The sequence below is a fragment of the Macaca thibetana genome, chromosome 5, assembly GCF_024542745.1.
Source record: "Macaca thibetana thibetana isolate TM-01 chromosome 5, ASM2454274v1, whole genome shotgun sequence".
Taxonomy (NCBI): Eukaryota; Metazoa; Chordata; class Mammalia; order Primates; family Cercopithecidae; genus Macaca; species Macaca thibetana.
This window is the reverse complement of record NC_065582.1, coordinates 183,651,168-183,663,347: the sequence shown is the minus strand read 5'-3', so window position 1 is coordinate 183,663,347 and position 12,180 is coordinate 183,651,168. Positions and strand designations below refer to the sequence as shown.

Sequence of the window (12,180 nt, the reverse complement as noted above, 5' to 3'; positions counted from 1 at the left end):
GTCTCAAAAAAAAAAAAAAAAAAAAAAAGAGGCACTAATTTGTCCTTTACTTGCAAGGGGATATCCTACCTATCCCTCAGACCACCAAACTTCCAAAAACTTCATGGTTGTGGTGGGTCCCAGAATATCTGTGGGCTTATCTCCCATGTGTTGGACAGCAAGACGGCTAACAAACTTGCCATTTCTTGCTTATGCTGATTGGCATGATGTCATCAAAACAGTGGATGGCTGGATAACATAGCACTGGGGCAAGGTGCAAATTTATATTGTCCATTCAGAGTGAATATTTCTGCAGGGATGGAAAAGAATGTGTTCACCAAATCAGTAATTCCATTTCATATACCTGAAGTCTTGTTAATTGCCTATGCCATGGCCGGGCGCGGTGGCTCACGCCTGTAATCCCAGCACTTTGGGAGGCCGAGGCGGTCGGATCACAAGATCAGGAGATCAAGACCATCCTGGCTAACAGGGTGAAACCCCATCTCTACTAAAAATACAAAAAAGCCGGGCGTGGTGGCGGGCGCCTGTAGTACCAGCTACTTGGGAGGCTGAGGCAGGAGAATGGTGTGAACCCGGAAGGCGGAGCTTGCAGTGAGCCGAGATCATGCCACTGCACTCCAGCCTGGGCGACACAGGGAGACTCCGTCTCAAAAAATAAAACGAAAAATAAAATTGCCTATGCCACATCCAGCCCACCAGCTGTCATTAGGGCTATAACTTGGTCAAAACTATTCATGGTGTCAACTGTTATTCTCCAGGATCTGACTTCTATGAGCACCTACCTGGTGAATTAAATGAATATATGACAGGGACCACCCTGTGCCCTGAATCCTGTAGGTGTTTAAGGATGGCACTAACTTCTGCCATTTCTCCTGGGTTGCCATACTGCTATACTAATTCACTATCTTTGCTGGGAAGGCAGTTTCAGCATCATCCACTTGAGCTTACTCACTATGAGAGCTCTCATCCTCAGGCCAAGGAGCCAGTACCTGAGGGTTCCTCCAACAGTCTGTTCACTCCAAATAACATTTGGGGACTTGGAAAATGGCTTCAGAGTGAGCCCTCCCATTATGGTGTCATCTGGGCCAAGGTTCCATTTATTGCTTGAGTCCTCGTGCCTCTGACAGAGAAACCATGATGATACTTTAGGTCTCCAGGCATCAGTATCATATGAACGTTTCAGTATCCCCCTCTCCCATGTATAAGTTCTCAGAGTAAATGGCCACAGGTTTCCCTGGGGGAAAGACAGTAGGAATAGCTGCCATATACACTTGCTATGGTGCTGCACAGTCCTTCCTCCTGGGGACCCGGCCTCTCCTTCAGTCAGTCAGTTCCAGGTCTGAAGTCACTTTATGAGAGCTGTGCCTACCCTGCTTCTGACAGACACCACCACCTGGCCTCTATGTCAGGATTCTGTCTCCCTCACTGTTATCAGGAGGCATCTCCTACTATCATCCCTGGTCTATAGAGGACACCACTGAGATTCTCAGTGAAGCCGATGCTCCCCACTCCCTCATCAGCTTTCATTATTGCTTCGGTAAATACAGCATCCAGAGCGCCCTTCTGCAGAACACTGTTACCTGCTGAGTTTCCCAGCCCTCCACAATATGGACATTCTAGCATGTCCACCTCTCCTGGCTTTTCATGCCTTCTTTTACCATCTGCCCTGGCAGTTCTAACATTTCTACTTCACTTAGTGTGAACCCTCTCCTACAAGGAACTAAAAGCCATCCTAGCAGTATGTTGGCACCACCTCTTGGAATCTTCATCGGGTTGTCAAATCCAGTGTCTCTGAAGTGATCCCGCATCAATAAACTTTCCCTTACCCAACCTTAGTTCCACCTGCCTTAATCTAGTACCCTCAGACCCAGCCCACCCATAGGTACTCTCCCAGGCCTGCGTTTATGACCAGTTAGGTCCAGCAGTTCCTTGGGAGTAGAATCTCTTTTGTCCCTGTGCCAGTTATCAACGTACTGCCTCTCAGCTACAAATTCACCCCTCATCACACTGCATGCCCTACAGAAAATACACCTCCTTTGCCACCTGGCACGATGTTAACCTCTGTCAGCAGAGGGTGCTAGAGGGACGCTGCCAGAGAAGAGGCCTCTGGCTGCTGTGCTTTGCTTTCCTTTCTTCTTGCTCCTGCAGCTCTTAGCCAGTGTACTAGACACCCATGAGCAGCCCCACTGGCCACTTTCCAGCTACTTCCACAGACATTCTAGCCAGCCCTTCAACAAGTTTCAGTCGATCCCTGTGGGCAGCTTCCTATTGAGTTTCACAGGCACCCCTACCAACTTCTCAGTGAGTTCAGTGATACTCCATAGGTGGGTTCCCACTTGCCAGACTGACTCAAGCACGTCAGCCAACTTCTTGGCCACCCAGTGGGCTACATCCACAACCTCTGACAGTCTGAATCTCAGCCTTGAGGGGAGAGATTCTGCTAAACTTGTCCCTTCCTTCAGCACCCCACTTCAGCCCTAGGGGAGGAAACTGCTCCCTGTGTCTGCTATTGCTGGATTCTTTAGAATTTTCTCTAAAGCTATTCCTGGTAGCTAATCCTGCTAGTTAGTAATGCCTTAAACATTCCCTGTTCAAATTACTCTATGGTTTCTGTCCCCTGACTGGACTGCAACAGGCCCAGTACTTTTTGGCTGGGTTATTTTGTGACTTAATGACCAGGAGAGGAGGAGGGGGCAGCAAAAAAGAAAAAGCCTGAACAATACATTTATGAATCTTTTCACAGTTCCATATGAAATGACATATGTATGCGTGTGTATAACTATACAAAAAGATCTGGGGAATTATGAACGTTGTTTGGTTTTTCTGTTTCTCCCTCCCCTCCCCAAAAACTTTTCCTAAAGTATTATAAAATAATGAGGGAGCATGTCTTATTTTTCAAGACAGAAGCTCTCCATTGTTCTCAAGCAAAGCTGTGGGGCAGCGGGAGCGCTCAGGGTGGGGCCATTTCTGCAGGTCTCAGAGGTATCTGATACTCAAGATTTATTTTTTAAATAAAATTTATTACAATTATTATTTTTTGAAACAGGGTCTCATTCTGTTACCCAGGCTGGAGTGCAGTGGCACAATCTCAGCTCCCTGCAACCTCCACCTCCCAAACTCAAGCAACAATCCCCCTGCCTCAGCCATCCAAATAGCTGGGATTACAGCCACCCAGACAGCTGGGATTACGTGCCATCATGCCCCACTAATTTTTTGTAGAGATGAGTGTGAAAGGAAAATAAATCTTGGGAACCCCAAGTCACTAAGTTAAAGGGAAAAGTCAAGGTGGGAACTGCTTATGGCAAACATGCCTCCCCATTCTATTCAAAGTCAAATTCTATCCGAGGTTCACCTGAGACAAATGCGAATCGGATTGCTTCCTCTCCCCTATTGTTTATGTAAAAATACAGACTCACTAAATTGTGCTCCCACTGGTAAGCCAGACAAACCCACCTTGAGCCAAAGTCTTCTCGCTCTCGCCGACCCAGGCTGGAGCGCAGTGGCGCAATCTGGACTCACTGCAAGCTCCACCTCCTGGGTTCACGCCATTCTCCCGCCTCAGCCTCCCGAGTGGCTGGGACTACAGGCGCCTGCCACCTCGCCTGGCTATTTTTTTGCATTTTTAGTAGAGATGGGATTTCACTGTGTTAGCCAGGATGGTCTCTGTCTCCTGACCTCGTTATCCGCCCGTCTCGGCCTCCCAAAGTGCTGGGATTACAGGTGTGAGCCACCGCGCTCAGCTGAGCCAAACTTTTAACTCCACTACTACTATTTGCATTCCACCCACAACTTGTGATGAGGTCATCAGTGCCAGCTCACCTGCGGGAGACCAAACTCTAAAATCACATGTCTACTTTCTCAGACAACAACTGCCACCAGCTGTAGCAGATCAGGTTCCCTGAGACTGAGATTTGTCAGCAGAAAGCTTACTGGGGAGTGGCCTTGGAGATTAGAAGAATTCAGCCTGCAGAAGCTGAAATGTGATACATTGCAACAAATGCCTCAGCCAATGCTACCTGACGAGTGGGGTTGGCACAGATATATACGAGCTATAATTACAGTTATGTGGGGTATGTTCTGAGAAACGCACCATTAGGTGACTTCATTGTTATGAAAACATCACAGATCAAGGATCCCCAACCCCTGAGTTGAGGACCAGTACCTGTCTGTAGTATTAGGAACCAGGCCACACAGCAGGAAGTGAGCAGCAGGTGAGTGAGCATTCCCACCTGAGCTCTGCCTCCTGTCAGATCAGCAGCAGCATTAGATTCTCATAGGAGCATGAACCCTACTGTGAACTGCACAAGCGAGGAATAGGTTGTGAGCTCCTTATGAGAATCTAATGCCTGATGATCTGAGGTGGAACAGTTTCATCCCGAAAGCATCCCCCCAACCCCTATGCCATGGAAAAACTGTCTTCCATGAAACCAGTCCCTGGTGCCAAAAGGTTGGGGACTGCTGTCATATAGTGAACTTACACAAACCTAGATGGCATAGCTTACTACAATCCTAGGCTGTATGGTCTAGCCTATAGCTCCTAGGCTACAAACCTGTACAGCATGTTACTGTACTGAATACTGTAGGCAACTGTAACACAACAGTAAGTACCTGTGTATCTAAACATAGGTAAAAATACAGTATAAAAGATTTTAAAATGGCACTTATATAGGGCACTTACCATAATGGAGCTTGCAGGACTGGCAGTTGCTCTGGGTGAATCAGTGAGTGGGGAGTGAGTGTGAAACCTTAGTGCATTACTGTACACTACTGTAGACTTCACAAACACTATACACTTAGGACACACTAAATTTATTTTTAAAAATTTTCTTTCTTCAGGCCGGGCGCGGTGGCTCACGCCTGTAATCCCAGCACTTTGGGAGGCCGAGATGGGCGGATCACGAGGTCAGGAGATCGAGACCATCCTGAACGGTGAAACCCCGTCTCGACTAAAAATACAAATATTAGCCGGGCGAGGTGGTGGGCGCCTGTAGTCCCATCCACACGGGAGGCTGAGGCAGGAGAATGGCTTGAACCCGGGAGGCGGAGCTTGCAGTGAGTGGAGATTGCGCCACCGCACTCCAGCCTGGGCGACAGAGCAAGACTCCGTCTCAAAAAAAAAAAAAAAAAAAAAAAAAAATTTTCTTTCTTCAATAAAATCAATGTATTTTAACATTTTTTACTTTATACACTTTTAAATTTTTTGAACTTTTGAACTCTTTTATAACATTTACCTTAAGACAAAAACACATTGTACAGCTGAACACAAATAGTTTTTCTTCATATCTTGATTCCATAACCTTTTCTCTATTAAGATACTTCACTTTTAAAAAAAGTTCTAAACTTTCTTGCTTAAAACTAAGACACACACACACATTAGCCTAGGCCTACACAGGGTAAAAAGCATCAGTATCACCACCTTCTACTTCTGTATCTTGTCCCCCTGGAAGGTCTTCAGAGGCACTAATACATATGTAGCCGTCACTTCCTATGATAACAGTACCCTCTTCTGGATACCTCCTGAAGGACCTGCCTGGAGCTGTTTTACAATTAGCTTTTTTTCCATAAGTAAGAGTACACCCTAAAACAATGATAAAAAGTATATATACTATTGTAAACATATAAACCACTAACATAGTCATTTGTTTTCAAGTACTATGTGCTACATATAATTGTATATACAATTATACATAGTACAGTACAGTGTAGTAGGCTATGCCATTTAGGTTTGTGTAAGTTGACGGTATGACACAGATATATACTATATACAGAGTGCTATACTTGTATATATCTGGTAGTGCAGTAGGTTTGTTTATGCCAGCATCACAACAAAAACATAATGCGGCCGGGCACGGTGGCTCATGTCTGTAAACTCAGCACTTTGGGAGGCCAAGGCGGGCAGATCACCTGAGGTCAGGAGTTCAAGATCGGCTTGGCCAATATGGTAAAACCCTGCCTCTACTAAAAATACAAAAATTAGCCAGGCGTGGTGGCGGGCGCCTGTAATGCCAGCTACTCAGGAGGCTGAGACAGGAGAATCACTTGAGCTGGGAGGTGGAGGTTGCAGTGAGCTGAGATCGCGCCATTGCACTCCAGCCTGGGTGACAAGAGTAAAACTCTGTCTCAGGGAAAAAAAAAAATGTAATGCATTGTGCTATGATAACAGGACAGCTAGGATGTCACTAGGAGACAGGAATTTTTCAGATCCATTATAATCTTATGGGACCACCAACATATGTGCAGTCTGTCGTTGACCAAACATCATTCATTATGCAGTGCATGACTCTCCAGCCATAGAAGTTATAATCATAGAAAAAAATTAACAAAAATATAAAACGCACATACTAAGTTGTTAACATAGGTTAATAATAAGGGAGAGGGTTCAACAAGCAAAAATTAACTTGAACCTTCTCACAATTTTATATTAAAATAATGTAAGTATGCATGTATACAAATATGTAAAAAAAATTTTAAGAAAATGTCTTTGGGAGGCTGAGGCAGTTGGATGGATCATTTGAGGTCAGGAGTTTAAAACCAACCTAACCAATATGGTGAAACCCCGTTTCTACTAAAAATACAAAAATTAGCCAGGCATGGTGGTGGGTGCCTGTAATCCCAGCTACTCAGGAGGTTGTGGCAGTAGAATCCCTTGAACCCAGGAAGGGGACGTCACAGTGAGCTGAGATCGCACCACTGCATTACAGCTTGGGTGATAGAGTGAGAGTCCGTCTCAAAAAAAAAAAAAAAAAAAAAAAGATAGAAAAGAAAATTGTGTGGAATTACAGATTTCAGTTTAAAAAAAAAAATACGTGGCTGGGCGCAGTAGCTCACACCTGTAATCCCAGCACTTTAGGAGGCTGAGGCGGGCGGATTACAAAGTCAGGAGATTGAGACCATCCTGGCTAACACAGTGAAACCCCGTCTCTAATAAAGAATACAAAAAACTAGCCGGGCATAGTGGCGAGTGCCTATAGTCCCAGCTACTCGGGAGGCTGAGGCAGGAGAATAGCGTGAACCCAAGAGGCGGAGGTTGCAGTGAGCCAAGATTGCGCCACTGCACTCCAGCCTGGGCGACAGAGCAAGACCCTGTCTCAAAAAAAAAAAAAAAAAAAAAAACCCATGTTTCCTAATGTATTACAAAGAGACTCCCCAAAAATGTTGTGGAAAAAATTTATAATACTAAAAAAAATAGGACAGGCCTGTAATCACAGCACTTTGAGATGCTGAGGCAGGAGAATCATGTGAGCCCAGGAGTTTGAGACCAGTCTGGGCAACACAGTAAGACCTCGTCTCCATAAAAAAATAAAAAATTAGCCAGACACGGTGGCAAGTGCCTGTATTCCCAGCTACTTAGGAGGCTGAGGTGGGAGGATTGCTTGAATCTGGGAGGTTTAGGCTGCAATGAGCTGTGAACTCCAGCCTGGGCGACAGAGCAACACCCTGTCTCAAAAAAAAAAAAAAAAAAAAAAAGTAAGTTTACTTCTCTCTCATGTTCTGAGGTGAATGGTCTCAGTAGGTGGTATAGCTATTTTTTAAAGTCACTCAGGGGCCCAGGATCCTTCTAGCATGTTGTTCCACAATCCTCTAGGACACTGTTAGCATTTGCAGGGTTGGAGAAGAATCATTTCAGCTCTGACTGACAGGAAGCAAAGAGGCCAGACAAGTAGGCAGGCTGTCTTGGAGCCTCCCTTGGAAATGGCACCCGCTTGAGCTCACAACGCACTGACAGGCACCTGGCAACTTGGTCAAACCTGACTGCAACAAGATTGAGCCATGTAGTGTAACTGTGTGCCTCAGAAAACAAGGATGGATTCACCGTGGTAAGAAATGAATAATCGCTGCCAAAAAGTTATCTGGAATAATATAAAATGCCCATGATTATGAAGTGGTTGCCATAAAAGGCAGGATAATTAATGACTACATTTGAGCACGGAGAGATTTTAATTGAGTAAATTTTAATTAAGTAAATTTTGAGGTGTTGGCAATGTAAGTGGTAGTTACATGGATGTTCTCTTACATTAACTTTTGCATTTTTAGTGTTTTTCGTGACAAAGTGTTTTTAAATAAAGAACTATACTTATTTCAAGAAGATATAATAGTCCAATCTTTACTGAAAGTGTATCTTTTTTTTTTTTTTTTTTTTTTTTTTTTTTTTTTTTTTTTGAGACGGAGTCTCGCTCTGTCACCCAGGCTGGAGTGCAGTGGCCGGATCTCAGCTCACTGCAAGCTCCGCCTCCCGGGTTCACGCCATTCTCCTGCCTCAGCCTCCCGAGTAGCTGGGACTACAGGCGCCCACCACCTCGCCCGGCTAGTTTGTATTTTTTTAGTAGAGACGGGGTTTCACCATATTAGCCAGGATGGTCTCGATCTCCCGACCTCGTGATCCACCCGTCTCGGCCTCCCAAAGTGCTGGGATTACAGGCTTGAGCCACCGCGCCCGGCTGAAAGTGTATCTTGAGACACCTCAGTCAGTCTAGCAGATAAAAAAATTAGACCCCAAAATGACAAGTATCACAGGTTTAAAACAGTTTGGTGTGACTTAGTGTTTGTAAAAATATTTGTAGTTTATTTCCATTAATTTCTGAGTTTAATTTTGGTATTTATTTGGTAGGAAATAGGCTCATGGAAATGAAAGGCTAATTTACAATACTTTTCTTAGAATAATTTGACATTAACAGCTCAGTATTTGACAAGAATCTGGAGTCAGTTAAAACTTTAGCTCCAGCATCACTCATCAATAATCCACCAGCAATCCAACTTTAATTTGGATTCAAATGATGAAGGAATAAAACTGGTGAGAATCTGTGGTGGAAAGACTCCAAGGTGGTCCTATGATCCCTGCCTCTTGGTATCATGTCCTCACGTAAACCCCCACCCCTCTGAGTGTGAATGGGACTACTGATTAGCTTCTAACCAACAGAACACACCAAAGGCAGCAGCATGTATGTGATCACATTATATAAAACTATAATGTCAGTCTTGTTAGAGAGACTTTTGCTGGCTTATAAAAAGTGAGCTGCCATATTGTAGGTTGCCCACAGAGAGGATCATATGACAGGAACTGGGGATACCTTCCATACACCAGCCAGTGAGAAACTGAGACCCTTGGTCTGAAAGTCTGTAAGAAAATGAATTCTGTCAACAACCATGTGAGTTTAGAAGAGAATGCTTCCCCAACTGCAGCCTCAGGAGAGACACCAGCCCTGGCTGATACCTGGAGTCCACCCTTGCAGAGGACCTAGCAGAGTCAGGTCCAGGCTCCTGATGCACAGAAACTGTACAACAATAATTGTGTTGTTTTAAGCCAGTAAGTTTGTAGTAATAATGTTATACAGCAATAGAAAATATAAAATCCTTATGAAAATTCCACTATTTTTCCAAATCCAAGAGAGAAAAGTAGTATCATATATTTTTCTTTTATCTTCTCAATAACATTTAACAAACAAAAGCCAGAATTTTAACAGGGTATTTTATTTTCAGAGATGGGATCCTGCTACGTTGCCTAGGCTGGACTCGAACGCCTAGGCTCAAGTGATCGTCCCAGGCATTAACGAGGTATTTTAGGACAACAATAAGAGCTGATATGAGATGGACTGTCATAAATTTTTCATCAGACCCTCATATTATAGCTGCCAGAGGCATTTCATTATTCTTACCAGTTTTTGAAGGGGAGTGTATTTCCACCTCTGTCAAGTATACACCACTCTATTATTCAAAAAAATATGGACTAATAAATGTGATTATGATAGTGTCTTACACAATCAATTGCTAGGCATGGAATTTGCACTTAAAAATTCTTACCAGTTTATTAGTGACTTTTACTATAATAAAGTACAGAAGCAACAGCTGCCTGAATATGAATGGATCAAAACGTTAAGTGCAACTGTATCTTAATCAAGAAGCTGTGTTTATAAGAGCTTTTGTGCTAATATTCAGCAATATTCTCAATTATTTCAATTCAATTTCATTTCTCAATTATATCTCACTCACTTATACCTTATTTTGTAGAAGGAGAAACTAATCACAAATTATTGACTTGCAAATTTAAAATAAAAACTGTTTTGCTAGTAGCAAAAAAAAGACAACAAAAAAGACAACAAAAAAACACCAAAAACCCTGGTGTTACAAACATTTCAGTGACATTTGTGAGCATATCACTGCTTTTACTTTTTTTTTTTTTTTTTTTTTTTTTTGAGACAGAGTCTCGCTCTATCACCCAGGCTGGAGATCTCAGCTCACTGCAAGCTCTGTCTCCTGGGTTCATGCCATTCTCCTGCCTCAGCCTCCCGAGTAGCTGGGACTACAGGTGCCCACCACCACACCAGGCTAATTTTTTGTATTTTTAGTAGAGACAGGTTTTCACTGTGTTAGCCAGGATGGTCTCGATCTCCTGACCTCATGATCCGCCTGCCTTGGCCTCCCAAAGTGTCAGGATTACAGGCGTAAGTCACCGCGCCCAGCCCCACTGCTTTTACTATTATACCACGTCATAAACCCATATACACTGATCCAATAATCCTTGCCACCTAAGAGTTTACATTTCTATAGAAGTATAATACACATATTGTCAAAAACATATCTCTTGTTCACCACACACAACAGCAAATACTATGTACAGGTTTGATGACCTGAGAACCAAGATTAAAGCATCCCTTTCAAAGATACTAAAATACCTGATCCAGATTCTAAGGGAATGTTTGACAGAAATACCTGGAATAAGGAAGAGAGTGTTACATTTTTAAAGCAATGAAGGTTAAGGGAACATGAAAGTTAGCAAGCAGAAGTTCAGTCGGCACTGAGTGTAAAAAGGCGCAGAAGCTGGGCTTCATCTGTCTAGATGCATTCGATTTTCAATTCTTAGTCTTTAGAACAACTAACATTCAAAGTATCAAGAGAGAGAAAGGTTCATAAAAATTACTTACTCTCTGTACTCTTTCCCCAAGTCTTAGAATCCACTAAATCACCTGAATGAATAGCAGACATAATCTTCTGAGCAACAGTGGAGAGCGGTGTATTACAGAGATCAAAGCCTACCAATGCCTCATAATTTTCCATTTTCACAAAATCCTAAATGTAAGATTAACATAAGATAAATCCCATATATTAATTCTAAGACTTTAAAACAGGAAATACAATTATTTTGAAAAATTTATATACCAAGACTTTCATTTAAAATGTCTATATTCATAACCATAGAAAATAGGAATCAATCATCCAATAATACGGATAGAAAGAAAAAAGCAAAATAGCTAGAGGCTCAATCCAGGTATCATAGTAAATAGATAAAGAACTTATTTTCTAGGTAACCAATTTAGAAGCAAGCGATCTACTCAAATACTTCCTGAGGTTTGAAAAATGATATTAGGCCGGGCGCGGTGGCTCAAGCCTGTAATCCCAGCACTTTGGGAGGCCGAGGCGGGTGGATCACGAGGTCAGGAGATAGAGACTATCCTGGCTAACATGGTGAAACCCCATCTCTACTAAAAATACAAAAAACTAGCCAGGCGTGGTGGCGGGCGCCTGTAGTCTCAGCTACTTGGGAGGCTGAGGCGGGAGAATGGCGTGAACCCAGGAGGCGGAGCTTGCAGTGAGCCGAGATCACGCCACTGCACTCCAGCCTGGGAGACACAGCGAGACTCCGTCTCAAAAAAAAAAAAAAAAAAAAAAAAAAAAAAAAAAGAAAAATGATATTAAATCTCCAAATAGGCTCACGCCTGTAATCCCTGCACTTTGGTAGGCCGAGGCAGATGGATCACCTGAGGCCAGGAGTTCGAGATCAACTTGGCCAACATGATGAAATCCCATCTCTACTAAAAATACGAAAAATTAACCGGGCATGGTGGCACCTGTAATCCCAGCTACTCAGGAGGCCTGAGGCAGGAGAACCACTTGAACCCAGGAGGTGGAGGCTGCAGTGAGCTGAGATCACGCCACTGTACTCCAGCCTGGGCAACAAGAGTGAAACTCCGTCTCAAAAAATAAAAACAAAACAAAATAAATCTTCAAATAAACATATCTAGTAACACAATGATTATAACTAACTTCAGTAATTATGGCAGACACACAACTACCATCCCTGCCTTGATCAGCCCTGCTGGTCCCCTGGCCTGAGCAAGCGAAAGTTTGGGTGGGGACAGTATAAATCAAGCATCTGGGCAGGGGCATGGTGGCTTACACCTGTAA

At 43.4% G+C, this 12,180-nt stretch overlaps 1 protein-coding gene across 1 annotated transcript in view; it reads right to left on the bottom strand.

The window, feature by feature from the left end:
- Positions 1-11,355, bottom strand: part of POLN (DNA polymerase nu) — a 156,696-nt gene extending 145,341 nt beyond the window's left edge. The window contains exon 1 of the mRNA XM_050792314.1: positions 10,920-11,355. Coding sequence (XP_050648271.1) covers positions 10,920-11,052 — 133 coding nt within the window. The 5' untranslated portion in view covers positions 11,053-11,355. The remainder of the gene's footprint in view (positions 1-10,919) is intronic.
- Between the last annotated feature and the right edge of the window lie 825 nt (positions 11,356-12,180).